We start from the raw sequence: 19,403 nt of genomic DNA, 5'->3' as shown, positions 1-19,403 counted from the left end.
CCTCTTATTCTCACATCCAAATCATTTATGTAAATGATGAAAAGTAGAGTACCCAACACCGATCCTTGTGGCACTCCAATGGTCACAGGCCTCCAGTCTGAAAAACAACCCTCCACCACCACCCTCTGTCTTCTACCTTTGAGCCAGTTCTGTATCCAAATGGATAGTTCTCCCTATATTCCATGAGATCTAACCTTGCTAATCAGTCTCCCATGGGGAACCTTGTCGAACGCCTTACTGAAGTCTATATAGATCACATCTACTGCTCTGCCCTCATCAATCCTCTTTGTTACTTCTTCAAAAAACTCAATCAAGTTTGTGAGACATGATTTCCCATGCACAAAGCCATGTTGACTATCCCTAATCAATCCTTGCCTTTCCAAATACATGTACATCCTGTCCCTCAAGATTCCCTCCAACAACTTGCCCACCACTGAGGTCAGGCTCACCGGTCTATATTCCCTGGCTTGTCCTTACCACCTTTCTTAAACAGTGGCACCACGTTTGCCAACCTCCAGTCTTCCAGCACCTCACCTGTGACTATTGATGATACAAATATCTCAGCAAGAGGCCCTGCAATCACTTCTCTAGCTTCCCACAGAGTTCTCGGGTACACCTGATCAGGTCCTGGCGATTTATCCACCTTTAACCGTTTCAAGATATCCAGCACTTCCTCCTCTGTAATATGGACATTTTTCAATAAGGATTCCCCAGGTAATAAGGAATCTGTGGGAATGAGGATTTAAGGTCAAGTACAGATCATGTTGGATAACGGAACAGACAGGAGAGGTTGAACTGTCTCCTCCTGCTCCTTATTCACAAGTTCTGTTATATCTAGGGTGGGAAGGTGAACGTGACTCCTGTCCCACTGTGTTTTCACCAACAAAACCAGCAAGGAGCAGATACAACCGATTCTGATCCTTTCTGGGGATGTAGGTCTCAGTGACTGGGCCAGCATTAATTGTCCATCCATGAGTATGCCTTTGACTCATGCTTCTGTCAAAATAACTATACTTTAAATAATTTACACAGGAGATTAAATTGTGCATTATCACAGTTTCAGACCACCATTACAATCTGTAATTTTTGAACAACATTCTGTGTAAATTTAACTCAGTTTGGATTCGATTCTGCACAAAGTATCATTTCCTTATTGAATATACCACCTTCACATGGCCATCCCTATCTAACTTGTTCCTCTTCCATTTCTTTAACCTCTTTCACTTCTACACCCTGTTCACAATCCTTTGGAATTGTTAGCTCTGTACAACACAACCCCCTCCACAGACCATCCAGTCACCCACAGATCACTGAATGAAACTATAGTTCCCTTTTCCTAGTTTCAATCGTCTTCCAGTCACCAACTGCAGATTTTAAATTATACGCTTCTTCTGATGCCTCTCCCAGTTCCTCCTCAGCTGTACTCAATTAAAGCACCAACTTTGACAAAAAAAAAGACTTTAAAAGTGTTTGAGAGTTTTATTTTGTCAAAAGCTTCTGAGAAGTGAAACGTCAACCCGAATCCAGTTACTTCCTTAATTAATGTAACCAGGATTAAAACCTCAACCTGTCTTTAAGGGCTGATGTCTAGTACAGGAACTGGAGCGTATCAGCTCACTCCTCCCCTCCCCTCCCAGGTAATGATCTTTTGGTTTGATTTTGATACGTTTCTGCTGCATTTCTATAATTTCCCATTGACCATTCAATCACATTTTTGTTAAGTATTTTGAAGTAACTGGACCAGACATGCTCTGACCCTGATCTGAAGCAGGTGGGTTTAAACCTGGGCCTCCCGGGCTGGAGAGCCAGCTCCTCCCATGCTGTTATTAGACTTCTGAATGGACCTCTCAATATTCACATTTAGTATTGACCTTGCTGTCTGAGCACCTTCACTGTGGCTGTAATATTGTATTCCTTGCTCTGTTCTATGACCCTAACACATTCTAATGTGCTGCTGCTATTGTATGCAAAACAAAACATTTCACTGTATTTCGGCCCACGTGACAGCAATAATTCAAATTACATCAAAAAAACTATCACTGCATCACAAAAATCCTATTAGCTTTTGTAACAGTGCTCACCAGGGGCTACCTAACCTGATTAAAGAGAGAGAATAAAACCCATAACTACGTTCCTAATAATAGCTCCTCTTCTGCTAGCACTGCGCTATTAAACAACAGCAAATGGTCAGCTGCTCATTTTCTGACTATGTTGAAACTCCAAAGAAGATCAGTGTGTCTTCAACCCTAACCTGCAGTGAAAGGATGGATAGGAACCTGAACATTAACACGCTGTCACTTCACTCAGGAATCCCTTGGCTGGTTCCTTACCCTGGACCAGATCAACTCTTCATCAGTTACAGCCTCAGAGCCTGTGACACAGAGACTGTGCTGGGATATTGATGGCAATGGGGCAGATACAGACTCATGCACCATTCAAACTGCTTCTGAAAATATCCCAAGAAATCCTTCAGCTGCTCATCTCAATAAATCAGCTTTTTTAATCCATTAGATTCCTTCACATTAGCATTTTGGCTACTCTGAAATAATTATTTTCATTATTTTAAAATGAGAAGCATTTCAATGCCCTTTTGAGAATTTGTCAATTATCTCCTCGAGACCTTTCCGCTCTGTTTGACAAACTACTTGTTGATCATTTGGCTTCTCAACTTCCTATTTAGTCAACTATCAACTATTTAGTCAGTTTTTGATGTGTATTAGTTCAGTAAATCCTACAAATATATAACGTCCAGCATACCTTCACTTGTGTACAGCACCTGCACTTGGCACCAGTTAACTCCAGTGTTCACACCTTGCACAAGACTCCAGCCTTTGTACATCTGGACTTTGGATTTCAGACTCCGTGGGGGTGTTTATCCAGAGCTGCAGCAGATTCCTGAAGGCTTGTTGTTACCCACGACATATGAAAACCAGAACTGGAACTCGAGCTGTCAATCACACAAAACGACTCTGCAGCTCACTCACAACGAAGGAAACACCAGCTGCTTTGTCCGTGCACTCGACTTTTCCTGGATCTTGGTCATTTCAGTCAATGTTAGAGATTCTCAAACACATCAGCATTTCTTAGCTGCCAAAAGCACATCCTGAAATACAAACACAAAGAAACAGCTCATCCCTTTTCTTGTTTGAATGTAAATGCACACTTTGTCAATTGACATCTTTTAAATTGGGTGCTCGAATTTATTTTATATTTGAGAAAAAAAAGCATAGAATTCCAAGATGTGAAATGCACAGAAAATCATTTTCACACTTAGCTACACCTTCTTTAATGAATTAATACTCAGGAGCAAATCCCACGTTTGACACAGCCACAAAATGAGTTATTACAACATGTGACCCAAACGTTTGGTCAAGGAGAGCCGGTTTTCAGGGAGTGATTGAAAGATCTTTAAGGAAAGCAAAAGGTAGGGACAGGGATATGGAGTCAAGGTCGACAATCAGGGAGTTCATTGTGGGGCAGTGATAGCATCCTCCCTCTGAGCCAGGAGATCGGAGTTCAAGTCCCACCAGCTCCAGAGTTACGTCAGAACATCCCTGAACAGGTTAATGTAAAAGTATCTAGAAGACCAGCTGTGATTCTCCTGATCGTAGAAGGAGGCTGAGTGCTCTCCTCTGGATCCAATTTCATGCATGGAGCAGCTGTAAGGAGCTTAGGGGTAAGGGAGCTGAAGGCAACACCCCCTACAGACAGTAATTAAAGAAAATCAAGACAAATCAGAGTTAATATTTCAGAACTTAGTTTCAAGGATGGTTCACTCAACCTGAAACGTTAACACTGATTTCTCTCCACAGATGCTGCCAGACCTGCCGAGCTTTTCCAGCAATTTCTAGTTTTGTTTCTGATATACATCAACCACAGCTCTTTCAGTTTTTTTTATTAAAATCGAGAACCCACAAGAGGCCAGATTGGGAGGAGTACAATCATCTCGGAGGCTCGTTGGAAGCTACAAAGATGCAGACTGCTGAGACCAGTAGAGAAGTTGAAAATAAGAATGAGAATTTTAAAATGAAGGCGCTGGCCAATGGTGAGCAGAATATGGTCTGTCTAATTGTCTGTGCTGCTATATGGATCTCTGAGGTCATTGTTGGAGCCTATGTAAATCAGTGAGCTCTGGGCATGATGGGACTTGGTGGGAAGTCCAATACAATCCTAACACTCCAGTTGGTGGAGGGTAGAATGTGGGAGGCTCACCCCTCCATTGGCTGAAACGTCGATTTTCCTGCTCCTCGGATGCTGCCTGACCTGCTGTGCCTTTCAGCACCACTCTCTCGACTCCATTGGAATAGTCAAGGGGTGAGGATGAAGGTTTCAGCAGCTGGTGAGCTGTGGGATGGTCACGGAGTGGCAGTGTTACAGAAGTGGAATTACTTACATTCAGAAAATCAATCCTTCTCTTCATTGTACCACTGGGAGATTGACCCAGCAATGACCTCTGAAAACATAATTGTCAAAGTACAAACTACAAGCTGGGGTCAGAGATGGATTTCAATGAGTTCATTCAATGTGAGTTCATTATAAGGTTGGTTTTAGTTTGTGGTTGTAACAGGAGCAGCCAAACCCCCAGCTTTGTCCTTGTAGAGAACAATCTGATCCCTGGTGATGTGACTCCAGGACAAGTCAGATTGTAGTTTGAAATCTCGCTTAATAGATTTTTAAAAAATTTAACAAGGGGGTGCCTCACTGAAACACAAGCACAAAATGCTGCGGGGTTTATTTTAACAGAAATTTATTATGCAAAAGAAATAAAGATAAAACAGAATAAACCAAGCTATTTATATAAAACACAATTGAAAGATTTCAAATACATGGTGTAAGATAAAGTCCCATATATATCAACAGCATCACTTCACAATACTTAGACACCAGAAAAAAAAACTCCCTTCTCTATTCCATCTGTAGTTTTGGTCAAACTGTCTCTTTCAATTCCTGGTCTTGAGAATTTGATAGCTTGTTCCTTGATTATTCACAAGACTGAGCTTAAACTTCCTCGGCTTCAAACAATCCCTTCAGGGTTCTAACCAAATACACCTGGTCTGGAATTTTCAAATTAAAACCCTTACACTGAGGTAACATATTTCCCAACTGTTCTGAACAAACTCCTTTCTGCAGGAGGAATTGTTTTCTAACCTCAACCAGGCTTTCTGTGAACTGAAACTAAATACCTTCCTACCGACAGGCTTTCTGTGAAGATAAAAGAATCAGTTCTTCATTTTTTTAAAACCAAAACCAAGGTTTCAATGATTAATCTCTTCAATCACAAAATGCTCAATGCAAACAAATTCTCATGATCACTTCAAGAGTTGTTTTCTCACACATGGCACCAGAAAGACTGACAAATTAATGATTATAACCCCTTTTACACACAGGCCAAACCTACATACCACTAGTTCAAAATCCAGACTCTAACATAATTTATATTAATGTACATAGAAATCCCACACCTTACATCACCAGAGAATGGTTTATCTCACCTTTCACAAACATCCTCCATCAGGAAGCTCAATGGATATGATTGTTGTTTTTGTCCAAAACTCAGGTAAGCAATCCCTGGGCAATCAATGAAAAACACAAAGGAAGAGTAGCTGTTTCCAGCCTTCCACTAAAATTAATAACAGAAAGACTTGCATTTCCATAGCACCTTCCCCGATCAGGAGACTCCTCAGAATGCTTCTCAGTTAGTGATATGTTTCTCAGGTGCAGTCACTCATAGAATCAGAGAATCCCAACAAGTAAACACAAACCTCCGAAGAGTAACCCACCCAGACCCACTCCTCTATCCCATTATTCTACATTTATCCCTGTCTAATGTACCTTAAACTTCCCTGGACACCACGGACAATTTAACATGGCCAATTCACCTGACCTGCACATTTTTGGACTGCGGGAGGAAACTGGAGCACCCGGAGGAAACCCACACAGACACGGGGAGAATGTGCAAACTCACAGAGACAATTGCCCGAGGAGGGAATCGAACCCGGGTCTCTGGCGCTGTGAGTGGGAAACACAGCAGCCAATTTACATACAGGCAGCTCCCACAAGCTGTAACACAGTGATGACCAGATAATCTCCTGTTTGTGATGTTGGCTAGGGGATAAGTTTTAATGTGAGCACTGGGGAGGACCCACCAACTTACAATAAGGGCTTGGGAGGTTTTACATTGACCAGAGTGGGCAAAAAGAGCCTCAGTAATAACATCTGTCCACAGTGAAGGCAGCAGGATGGCCTAATAGGGGAGATAAAAGGCAGACAGGATACCTGCCTTGCAATTTCCCGGGATAGATTCTAGGAGCAGGGAGGTTCAGTTGGAGCTCCACAGGACTGTGTGCAGTTCTGGTCCCCACACTATGGGTAGGGGGTAATTGTACCGGATAGGGTACAGAGGGAGATTCACCAGGAAGTTCCCTGGAATGGAGCATTTTAATGATGAAGAGAGGCTGGGTAAGCTGGGGTTGCTTGGAGCAAAGAAAGCTGAAGGGGGACCTGATTGAGGTGTGTAAGATAATGAGCAGCATGGACAGGGGAATAGGAAGCAGCTGCTCCCTGTAGTTTAAGGGTCAATAACAAGGGGGCAGAATTTTAAAGTGAAAGGTGAGAGGTTAAAGGGAACCTGACTAAAAAGGCAAATAATTGTGTTTCTGAAGAAGGGTCACTGGACCTGAAACATTACCTCTGCTTCTCTCTCCACAGATGCTAGCAGACTTGCTGAGTTTTTCCAGCAATTCCCAGAGACTGGTGAGGGTCTGGGAGGCAGGAATCCACACAGCCTCTAAAAAAAACCTACTTCAATCAGCACTTGAAATGTCACAACACTCAAGGTTATGGAGTTAGTTCTGGGAAGTGGGTCGAGTGTAGATAGGTTAGCACAGACTCGATGGAGCAAAGGGCCTCTTCTGTGATGTAGGACTCTATGACTATGACCTCATTTGATGGAGAGAAGCTGCAGCTCTCTGTAGAGAGTCAGAGGGCCGGGGCTGTATGCTTGAGGGGGACTTGAGCCCAGAATCCTATGATTCCAAGACAGCCACCAACTGATCCACTGACTGTGCAGTGACATGGAACCTCTGGTCTTGTTGAGGTTATTGGTCAGCGCAGTCAGTGACTGTATGAAACTGTGATGAGAAGGAACAAAATACAGCCCTTTTGTATCTAAGCAAGAGGAAACATTCTGTACCCAATCAGTGGAAAAATCACAGACTTTGAGGAGCTCATTAGAGAACAAAGGATTATCAAACAAACTCCTGAGCTGAAGGGTCTGAGTGAGTGTGACCCAGGATTATGCAAGTAAAATAACCCAGAGATTAGGGTAAACTTTGTTTTCCAATGTTGTCGAACTTCAGCCTGACGTTGTTATCACGATGTAGAAATACTGCCCAGTGAAATAACTCAAATCAAAACAAAACACATTGTTTTAAAGCAGGCACCTGAGTAGCTTATCACAGAGGAAAGGCTTTCGAAATGTAAACCCTCCAAGGACAGGCTGAAACTACAAGTCTTGTGACAAATGTGAAACTTGCCACACCTGTAGCCAAAGTGCTCCATAATGATTACAACACTGGCATCTACTCAACAATGTGGAAAACTGCCCAGTTATATCCTGTCCACAGAAAGCAGATCCACACAGCTCGGTAGTGACTGAGCGTTCAATCGAGAGACCCCTGGCATCCTCAAAATGGCTTCCAGAAGCTGGTCCAGCCCAGGAACAGTTGCAGAACTTTCCCTGTGAGGGGTCTAAACGCTCTACACACGGCGAGGGGCAGGAGCCAGAGGGGGCAATGTCCAGTCCTCTTGCCCTGCCCCACCGCCACCCACCTGCCTAATAACAGACCTGACGAGAATGGGGAGGGGCAGTGGGGGGGAGTGGCAGTGTCTGGCCAGGATGTGAATGAGCAGGAGGATAACACAATGCAGCTGAGCTCTGGCCCATGTAGGTATGTCTCAAAATGAGAAGATCATCCATTTAATGCAGAGAATCTGCCTGGTGGACCTTCTCCAGTTGATCCTCCCTGGTAGATCCTCCCTGGTGGATCCTTATTATTTAGGAACTTGAGTTCTAGAGTAGAAATATATAGGATTTTGGACTTAGTTCTGTGAAGGCAACCTTTTCTTTAAAGGTCAGAAGGTCATTTTGAGCAGTTTCCAATAAAACATGTAATTTACACTAATACTGTGACTCACCAGGAGAGGGCAGCAATTCAATCCCACTATTCCCCAAGTTGTCATCAAATCTCAACATTCCCAATTTCCCTGACACACTATTTCTATCCAATTTCTCTGACAAACCCAGATTCATCAGGTCTCTGTACCTAACAAGAAAACAGCCAATGATTATGTCACGTTCAGCACCATTCAGCGCTCCTCAGACACAGAAGATGTCTGTGTCCAAACACAGCAAGATCTAGATAATATCCAGGCTTCAGCTGACGAGTGCCAAGTAACATTAATGTCAGATCAATCCAAGCAATGACCATCTTTTACCAAGATAGAATTGAAGTGACTGCCCTGAAAGTCCAATGGAATTACCATTACGGAACCTCCCGTTAACATCCGGGATTCGAGTTAAGCTCACAGGTACACATTGCAGATCTAGATTGATACAGTTAGTGTCTGAGCTGTTCCCACGTCCACTCTTTCTGTTGCTGACTTCATGATGTAGTCAACAAGATTAAGGCTAGTCTGAGAATGGGCCCTATTCAATACAGAAGACACAGAAAGCTTATCATCCTTCCAAAGTGACCTGACTGTTTGAGATGTTGTGGTATCCCATACCACCCATTATCTAACAATACTATTGAACTGTGCTAGACAAAGTTAAAGATTACACAATACCAGGTTATAGTCCAACAGGTTTATTTGGAAGCACTAGCTTTCAGAGCACTGCTCCTTCATCAGGTGGTTGTGGAGTATAAGATCGTAAGGCACGGAATTTATAGCAGAATCTGTGTCTTATGATCTAATACTCCACAACCACCTGAAGGAGCAGCGCTCCGAAAGCTAGTGCTTCCAAATAAACTTGTTGGACTTTAACCTGATGTTGTGTGATTTTTAACTTTGTCCACCCCAGACCAACACTGGCATCTCCAAATCATGTGCTAGACAAGGCTGTGGAAATGTAACAATAGTGTCCCCTTGTGGTAAAAACCGGACATTTGTTTGGCCCAGAGTGTCTTAAACATTCTCAGGAATTGACTGAGGGCTTTTAGTCAAATAAAAGTATTCAAGCTGCATCATATAGGTCCAGTCTGCAATCCATAAAGCAGACATTGTCCTCAGCTTTATTAATAGGGACTTAGAGAAGTAGAGCAAGGAGGTGATTTTGAATTTGTATAAGACATTCGGTAGAACCTCAGCTGGAGTATTGGGTCCAGTTGTGGGCACTATGTTATGGGAAAGACGTGAATGCATTGGAGAGAGTGCAGAAACTATTTACAAGAATGGTTCTGGGAATGAGGAACTTCCGTGCTGAGGATAGATTAAAGAGGTTGAGTCAGTTCTCCCGGAACAGAAGAAACTGGAGAAGATTTGACAGAGTTTTTAAAACCATGAGCAGCTGGACAGAGTAGATCGAGAGAAGCTGCCCCTGTTTGTACGAGAGAAAAGAACAAAGGGGCATAAATTCAAGATGATTTCCAAATGAAGCAAGGGCGATGTGAGAAAAGTTTTTACACCCAGTGAATAGTCAGTGTATGGAATGCTCTGCCTGGGTATGTAGTAGAGGCAGGTTCAGTTGTTATTTGGATATAAATGGTGTGTAAGGATATGGGGGAAAGGTAGGAGATTGGCATGAGGGGATAGAACCAGAGCAGGCACAATGGTCTGAATGGCCTCCTTCTGTATAGTTACAATTCTGTGATTGGCTTCACTGATCCGTTCAGATGAGTTGCCTTTAACAATATAAAGCAGGGATTAATGCACTAGTCCTCAGCTTTGAGAGACACTGGAGTGTTCTCTCCACATCCACGGAGACCATCAGCTCAAACACCAGCAGTCCCCACACTGACCTTCCCCACTGTGCCTGAAGGAATATTAAACACAACATTGGCACCTGGTTCGCTGCAGGAATCACGAAGAGAGATGATCTATTTAGATATCAGGCTGTGTTTGGGCTTCAATGTCAGGGTCTTTAGCCCTGAAAGATGTCTCGATCCAGAAGACTGGAGAGGAGACAGCTACCCCCAGCTGGCAGCTTGGTTCACAGGTCAGGCTGCCTCCACATGCAGGTGGGAACAGACGCAAGTAAATCTACAAGACAAACTTCCTGCAAGTTGCTCTGGTTTTCACCCAGGGCCACAAAGGACTGTGCTTCCATGTGTCCCCACAAGGAGGAGCTGCTGAGAACATACTGATGTTAGACTAGTTACTGACTGAGAGAGAGTCCACATTGCACTCTCTCTCATCTCTGTGACTGGGACTAAAGCTGGAGTTACCAGAGGGGTAATGTCTGAACCAGAAGGGGTCCACTGGAACAGGATGCACACATCCTGCAGTTTGTTACAGTGAGGGCCAGTGGATCTGGTATTTTATTCACTTCAAATTGAGAAAGTGAAGAGTTGATCCTTTGAATTATTGATGGGATCTACCTGTGAAGGTGAGATCTGGATTTCGGAAATGTGAGGAGAGTGGGAAAGCAATATAATTTCCAAATCTTTATGGCTATAGGTTTGTTGATCAATACAGCACTGATGGAGGCCATACAGAACCAACCCACTCCCTTCCCCTTTCCATGTGCCTCTGCAAATGTTACATCCTTTGGCCATCTCTCCAATTTCCTTTTAAAAGTTACCTTGAATCTGCTCCCAACGATTACAACCTGAGAAGAAAGAATATGCATTTACATAGTGCCTGTCACATCCTCAGGTTACTTCAAAGCACTTTAAATCCATTCAGTTATTGATTTCAGGATCAATGATTTTCATTATCTAATCCAAATGCACAAATAGAATGTAAAATTAAGAGGCAGTAAATGTGTTTCTGCCAGCACTGATTACATGAAAAATGTTGGCAAGATAAAGTGAAAGGTTAATTCATGAATGAAGTGCAGCAAGCGAGCAAAGACTGGCTTATTTAATACACAGAAATGAAAACATTTGAATTAAAATTCAATTGTTTCTCCCCCAACATTTTTCCTTCTTTTCCAAGAATAGTATACTGTAGCTTTCTTTCTCTCTCTCTCCCCTGCACTGCCTCACCATGTACTGCCTTTGTCTGTTCCTCTCCCTTTTAAAACTGCTGTTGTTTTGACTGCTTTTTTCCCAAAGTTCCAAAACAGTGCAACAGCACATAAAACATTAATTGCTGCTTCTGGAATTCGGGGAAATCACCTCCAACACCGAAAAATACCTCAAAAAAGGAGCAGCCTGTAACAGCCAAACATTTTTCCCGCCCTCCATCTTGGATTACCTCTTGGTAATTTGGTTAAGAACTAACACTTGGTGGTTAATATTGGCAGCCTGTTTCACCATGGCTGATGTGGAATAATTATCATTAAGTTTAACACGATCTCTGTGGGTACTTGCAGAAGGGATTGCTGCAGAGTTGTTAGAATCATGAGCTTCCTATATTTAGGAGGAATTTCCTTTTTCCAAGGGGAGTGAATCCATGGAATTCTCTGCCTCAGAGGCTGGGTGATTAAGTGCAGGTATATTCAAGGCTGAGATAAACCAGTTTTCAGTCAGTAAAGGAGTTAAGGTTTCTGAGGAAAAGCAGGAAAATGGAGTTGAAGGTTATCTGATCAGCCATGATCGCATTGAATGGGATAGCAGACTAGATGGGCTCCTCCTGCTCCTATGTCTTATGGTCTTACTTATTCACTCCTGCCCAAACTGTACTGGCTCACTGCAGCCGAATCAACACAGACCCAACGTCAAACTTTGCATTAAAAACAGCAGATAGCACCAAACAGATGAACTCATCATTAATCACAACATCACTGTGAGATCCTGCTGCTTATGTGCATGGAGATCACATTTTCCTACAAAGCACTTTTAACTGCACTTCATCTGTTACTGACCATGAAACTCTTTGGATCCCGCTGATGAGAAAGGTGTTCGAAAAAAATACACACTTGCTTGTTCATTTCATTAGTCATGAAATATTTTGGCTGTGTTGGTGACAGAGACGTGGATGAGGAATGTGCACTGCTACAGGGTACTGTGACAAGACAAACATACAGATCATTCCCCCAGCCTTCACTTTCCCAATGGAAGAAGAAATAATTTCAGAATTAAAACAGTAAGAATTCACTGATGGATATCATACACACCGACATCACATTGTTACTGAAAAGTGAAATGATAGATCTGTAAAATGCTGAGTTACAGAAATTCCTAATGACTCCTACAACACATTGCTGTGTGTGGGATTGGTCAGCAATTGGAATTGGAAGATTTGGATTAGTTGCATGTTTAATAGCGCACAGATGTCAGTGCCTTTGTGTAACAGCCCTTTAGCAAGATGGTCAAAGAGATTTACAACAACTAGATATCACTTACAAGCAAAACAGAAATTGTTGGAAAAACTGAGCAGGTCTGGCAGCATCTGTGGAGAGAAATCAAAGTTAACATTTCGGGTTCAGTGATCTTTCCTCAGAATCTGCTGAGTTTTTCTGGCAATCTCAGTTTTTGTGTCTGATTCCAGCACCCTCAGTTATTTTGGTTTTTATTTAGCTATTGCCTGCGTTTTGTTTGATATTACAGTTTTATAAACATGTAACATAGTTATATGACAATTCTCTTTTCTCCTTCATTTTAACCGAGGCAGTGAACAATTTAAGTAAAGCTTCATACCTTCAATGATATAGTGGGCTTTGCAGGAACAGTCAAAGCTTGATCAAGTGTTCATGTTAATTTGAAGGCTGGAAGGATATTACTCATCACAGATATTAATGGCCATGGGAGAAGGTGAGTGGAGTTATCGGTCACAGATCAGCCATTGAAAGGCAGAAGAGGCTCAAGGGGCTGAACAGCCTCCCCCTGTTTTCACGTCCTCTGTATATTTTGGTTCGGATGCTCTTGTGTGTCGAGTGTCCAATTCTGGTCAACATTATGAGGATATAACGGCACTGAGAAAGGTGCAGAATGAAATTGATACCCAAAGTGGGAGGATATCCATTTCAGAAAAGGACAAGTAGAGAAAAGGTAAGACCATAAGACATAGGAGTGGAAGGAAGGCCATTCGGCCCATCGAATCCACTCCACCATTTAATTATGGCTGATGGGCATTTCATCTCCACTTACTCACACTCTCCCCATGTCCCTTAATTCCTTGTGAGATCAAGAATTTATCAATCTCTGCCTTGAAGACATTTAGCGTCCCAGCCTCCACTGCACTCCGCGGCAATGAATTCCACAGGCCCACCACTCTCTGGCTGAAGAAATGTCTCCTCATTTCCATTCTAAATTGACCCCCTCTAATTTTAAGGCTGTGCCCACGGATCCTAATATCCCAGCCTAACAGAAACAACTTCCCAGCGTCTACCCTTTTTAAGCCATGCATTATCTTGTAAGTTGTTATTAGATCTCCCCATAACCTTCTAAACTCTAATGAATACAATCCCAGGATCCTCAGCCGTTCCTCGTATGTTAGGCCGACCATTCCAGGGATCATCCGTGTGAATCTCCGCTGGACACGCTCCAGTGCCAGTATGTCCTTCCTGAGGTGTGGAGTCCTAAATTGGATACAGTATTCTAAATGGGGCCTAACTAGAGCTTTATAAAATCTCAGTAGCACATCACTGCTTTTATATTCCAACCCGCTTGAGATAAATGACAACATTACATTCGCTTTCTTAATCACAGTCTCAACCTGCAAATCAACCTTTAGAGAATCCTGGATGAGCTCTCCCATAGCTTAGGGGTGACAAATCAGGGGCATTAAAGGGGCTGACAAAGAGACCATTCTGCCCATCAAGCTAAATCTGCACTCAATAATGGCTGGCCTGACCTTGACCTTAACTCTGCTTTCCTGTATGGCCCTTATAACCTTGACTCTCTTGTAAATCAAAAACCTCACACATCTTGAATAACATCGAGACCCACATTTTGCTATTCTCAGAGCAAGGAGCATTCTGAATACTAATGTTCCTCCCCATCTCCATCAAATGGGAAACCCCATTTGTAACTACTCCACCCCGGCCATGAGGAGGAACATCCTCTTAACTTTTTAAGACTTTTACTATAGCAAACAAACTAAAATCAACATTAACTAAACATTTCTAAATAGGCAATCCGAATACACTAAAATACAGTGTCAGAAATCACATGACATCAAGTTATACTCCAACAGGTTTATTTGAAATCATAAGCTTTTGGAGCACTGTCCTTCATCAGGTGAAGTCACTTCAGCATTTATTGCCCGTCCCTAGTTGCCCCTTAAGAAGGTGGGGGTGAACCGTCTTCTTAAACAGCTGCATGTGCTGTAGGTAGACGCACAGAGCCCTTAGGGAGGGAATTCCAGAATTTTGACCCAACGACAGTGAAGGAATGCTAATATATTTCCAGGTCAGGGTGGGGAGTGGCTTGGAGGGGAACTTGTAGGGGGTGGTGTTCCCATTTATCTGCTGCCCTTGTCCTTCCAGGTGGAAGTGATCACAGGTTTGGAAGGTGCTGTTTGAGGATCTTTGGTGAATTTCTGCAGTGCATCTTGTGGACAGTACACACTGCTGCGACTGAGTGTCAATGGTGAAGGGAGTGGATGTTTGTGGGTGTGGTGCCAATCAAGCGGGGGCTGCTTTGTCCCTGGATGGTGTCAAGCTTCCAACTGAAGTACCAAAGGACACCATCCTGGTCTAGAGTAAATCTCGGCTTAGCCAGGGATTTCTATGAGGTAGTAATTATGAATTTAAAGGTGTTGGATAAAGAAAATAGTATTTTGTTTTACATTTTGTCAAATTAGTAACCAGATTTGTTCAGTGAACAATAATAGATAGTAAAGAAAAGGAAATAATTGTGGGTAAAAAGATGAAATAGTGGATTGGCCCAGAGCTGGAACACTGATAACATTTCTCACTGATGATGGGGATAACTTACGCATGTTGAAGAGAGATATCTGTGCAAACTCTAATGTAATAGTTATGATTACGATAGCAAAAAGCCTTTTGAACAGTGGGGTGTGTGAAAGGAATCAAGTAGTAATTGACAAAATGGTTCATCCAATGTTGGCAGATTGTCTACAGGAGTGTGGGCTGACCATGGTAGGAATTACTTGCAGATGGTCCAGGGATATAGCCCATATCAATCAGTTTCAGCTGGAAATCTGAACGTTCCCTCAGCTATCAGTGATCAGCCCCAACTACAAGGATCAGGTGAAGGCCACATCAATTCTGATGAACAAACTGAAATGTGGGCTTTAAAGTCTCAAACATTCCACAGTGACCAGTCAATGAAGAAAATATGACTGTTACCTATGGGGACGGCCCCTGGAAAATACAACAACTTGTTAAATTGCCTAGAATGAGAGGCAGGTCCATGAACTGGGAACGTGGTGCAGTGGAAGCTCAAACAGAGGCTCCAGGGGAGAGCATGGCCCTGAAGAGAGATCACAATCTTTTGAAAGAAATCCAGTGAACAGGAGGGGGATCAAATAGTAACAGAACAGAGAGCGATGGGAGGCAAGATGGAGGGTATAGTTTAACAATGACTGAAAGGATAGTTCAAACCAGAAATACCAGCCAGAACAGACTCCTACCTGTTCAGGATGTCTTAGTGGCTATGAATTATTGGAAAACAAGTTAATAAAAGCTGCCAAACAACAAGAATTAGAGATCTGGAAACACTTTGGTGTGTACACAGAGGTGTGAGATAGGGGATAACCAGCCCAATCACAGAGCGGGGTATACACTGAAAAGCTGCCCCCTGCTGGGACTGAAGGTTACAGCAGGATACGTGAAAAAAAGACCAGAGCATCATGAATCAAGGAGGATTTACCAAAATTGCTTTTCCTGCCATTGAGTATTTTCTGGGCTTTGCTTACAATAAATGTTTGAGAGTGTAGGTCAATTGATATTAAAAGCTACATTCCTGCATGGAGATCGGCTAAAGAGCAAAGTGACTCTTTGTCTTCAGAGAGCGGTGAGGACACCGTGGAAGGTACATAAATCTGATTTTGGTCCAAATGATGCCTCCAGAGTCTGACACATCTCACTGTGGGTCACTTTACTAACTTCAGGCTGTCTCTAGTTGAAAGTCGATCCCTAGCACGTTTCCCTAGTACCATTGGAAGAAGCTCTCAGGTATCTTTATGTTGCATATAGATCAGGCAGAATAGATTAAATCTCAGTCTGCATCAGCAATCTTATCTTAAAAACGTTAGCTCCTTTGCTATTCATAAAGGTAGAGCCTCACAAAAGGATGTCATGGCTTCCAAAACTGAATTGGAGGAATTGTGAAGTTTAATTGCACAATTAACTTTACTAACACCTTTCACCCCAACCTCAAATTCACCTGGACCATCTCTGGCACCTCCCTCCCCTCCCTGGATCTCTCCATCACCGTCTCTGGCGACCAACTAACCACAGACATCTTTTACAAACCCACCAACTCCCACAGCTACCTAGACTACACCTCTTCCCACCCTGCCTCCTGTAAAAATGCCATTCCTTATCCCCAATTCCTCCATCTCTGCTGCATCTGTTCCCAGGATGACCAATCCCACTTTAGAAAGTCCCAGATGGCCTCCTCCTTCCACAATCGCAACTTCCCTCCCCACATGGTTGACGATGCCCTCCAGCACATTTCGTCCACTTTACGCACCACCATTCTTGAACCCCACCCCTCCCAATGCAACAAGGACAGAACCCCTGGTCCTCACCTTCCACCCCACCAACCTCCATATGCATCGCATCATCCTCCGCCACTTCTGCCACCTTCAAACGGGCCCCACCACCAAAGATATATTTCCCTTCCCACCCCTACAGCATTCCAGAAAGACCATTCCCTCAGTGACTCCCTCCTCAGGTCCACCCCCACCAGCCCACACCCCACTCCTGGCACCTTTTCCTGCTACTGCAGGAAGTGCAAAACCTGCGCCCACACCACTCCCCTCACCTCTGTCCAAGGCCACGAGGGATCCTTCCACATCCATCAGAAATTTACCTGTACCTCTACCAATGTCACCTACTGCATCCATTGTACCTGGTGTGGTCTACTCTACATTGGGGAACAAGGACACCTTGCAAATTGTTTCAGAGAACATCTCTGGGATGCCCAGACCCACCAACCCACCGCACCGTGACTGAACACTTCAACTCCCTGTCCCACTCCATCAAGGTCATGCAGGTCCTGGGCCGCATCCACCGCCAAACCGTTACCACCCGACACCTGGAGGAGGAACGCCTCATATTCCGCCTTGAGACCCTGCAACCACGTGGGATAAATGTGGGTTTCAACAGCTTCCTCATTCCCCCCCCCCCATTATCCCAGTCCCAAACCTCCAAATCGGTACAACCCTCCAGACCTGTCCATCACTGCTCCTTCTGACCTATCACCTTCTCCCTCACCTTCATCCACCTATCGCTTTCTCATCTACCTCCCCCCCGACTCCAGCCCCAGCCCCTCCCATTTATCTCTCAGCCCCAACCCACAAGCCTCATTCCTGAAGGGCTTTTGCCCGAAACGTTGATTCTTCTGCTCCTCGGATGCTGCCTGACCTGCTGTGCTTTTCCAGCACCACACTCTCGACTCTGATCTCCAGCATCTGCAGACCTCAGTTTCTCCTAGTTGGCTGCTCACTCAAACAAGGTCAGATGGCAGGTATGAAAGATTAGAAACAAAAACAAATTGCTGGAAAAGCTCAACAGGTCTGGCTGCATCTGTAGAGAGAGAAACAGAGTTAACATTTTGAATCCAATGACCCAATGTTAATTGTGTTTTTCTCTCTTCACATAGGTTGCCAGACCTGCTGAGTTTCTCCAGCAATCTCTGTTTTTGTTTCAGATCTCCAGCCTCCTCAAGTTTTGTTTTGTTTCAAAGTTTTAGAGCTGAGGGCAATAATAAAAAATCCTAATGTGGAGGATATTATTTTGGCAAACAGAACATGGAAAAAATTAAGAATGGAGCACTGAGTTTTAAAATTTCCATTAACAGACCATGCCAGGATCATGGAACTTATTTTTTTTTGGTGATGCTTCTTATGTAAATATCTGTGAGGGGGTTTTCAAAATGCAGGAAGGTTTATTATTTTCTCTTGTGGGAGAGGGAGGTAAATGTTGCCTTTTAGCTCAGGAAACTAACAGGAAGAACAGTAAAAGTTACCTGAGCTGTGGAGGCTCTTGTCTTTAGTATGACATTTTTCTTAGTGAAAATATTGTAAGGAATTCTGAAAACGTTCAGCAGCAATATTCAGTGTTATATTGACAATAGGTCAAGAGATAAAATAATCAGTAAATAGGATAACATGCATTCAATGAAATATGTGAATAAAAGAAACGAAGGATTGATTTTGAAGTTTTAAAACAGATGTTTGAGAACAGGGAAATCTCGGAGTGGAAATGGTTGGATAGCAACAGGCAACTTCAATAGTTTTACAGAGAAAGGAGATAATTCCAAGAAACTATGTTGGAGATAACAAAATCTGTGGAACTCTAATGCGCACTAAAAATGAGGAAGATGCTGTCATTCTGTACAATATGTTGTTATTTTGTATTCTTCTGTTTTATTTGTTTTTCATTATTATTGTACAGACATTGGTTTGTTTTTAAGAATGTATCTGGTATTAGCTGACATTTTCTGGTCGAGGTGCCGAAGGTCAAATGGAGCTGCAGTACACGTGATAACCATAATCGGAACTGAGGGTGGTCATTTGATTGGATTTATTGCTGTCACATGTACTGAGGTACGGTGAAAAATATTGTTTTGCGTGCTCTGCGGGTAATATATATGGTGGTGTGTGTGTATATATACAGCTAAAAACAATGACTGCAGATGCTGGAAACCAGATTCTGGATTAGTGGTGCTGGAAGAGCACAGCAGTTCAGGCAGCATCCAAGGAGCTTCATAAATACTTATATATACATTCATATATATATATATACATGTATATATAAGTATTTATGAACAAGAAGTCAATATTGTTGGTTTTCCTGGTGAGTGAGTTGGAATAAACCTCTGACTGTAAAAGCAAATGCCTCACCCGTGTCTAACGAACAGTTAACCTGCTGGATTGACCACCTGTGCAGAGTAAACACTGGTACAGACTCGTCAGGCTGACCAATTCCTGTGCCATAGTGTTCCTTGAATTCAATACAAAAAATATTTTAACAAGGCATAATGATTTCCACTGCTGAGCAAATCTGTGACAAGGCAGCATCACCTTAAAATGAGGGCAGGCTTACTTACCAGTGAAGTAAACCATTCAAGTTTGTCTCATCTCAGTGTGCTATCTAAATGCAG

At 43.0% G+C, this 19,403-nt stretch overlaps 1 protein-coding gene across 1 annotated transcript in view; it reads right to left on the bottom strand.

The window, feature by feature from the left end:
- abch1 (ATP-binding cassette, sub-family H, member 1) overlaps positions 1-13,176 on the bottom strand; it is a 95,529-nt gene extending 82,353 nt beyond the window's left edge. Inside the window, exons 1-4 of the mRNA XM_072581566.1 lie at positions 12,510-13,176; positions 10,802-10,828; positions 5,493-5,568; positions 2,758-3,103 (exon numbers count right to left, since the gene is read on the bottom strand). Coding sequence (XP_072437667.1) covers positions 2,758-2,839 — 82 coding nt within the window. The 5' untranslated portion in view covers positions 2,840-3,103; positions 5,493-5,568; positions 10,802-10,828; positions 12,510-13,176. The remainder of the gene's footprint in view (positions 1-2,757; positions 3,104-5,492; positions 5,569-10,801; positions 10,829-12,509) is intronic.
- Positions 13,177-19,403: the final 6,227 nt, after the last annotated feature.

The sequence above is a fragment of the Chiloscyllium punctatum genome, chromosome 11 (assembly GCF_047496795.1).
Source record: "Chiloscyllium punctatum isolate Juve2018m chromosome 11, sChiPun1.3, whole genome shotgun sequence".
Taxonomy (NCBI): domain Eukaryota; kingdom Metazoa; phylum Chordata; class Chondrichthyes; order Orectolobiformes; family Hemiscylliidae; genus Chiloscyllium; species Chiloscyllium punctatum.
Note: the sequence above shows the minus strand (reverse complement) of the source record. Positions and strands in the feature narration are given on the sequence as shown.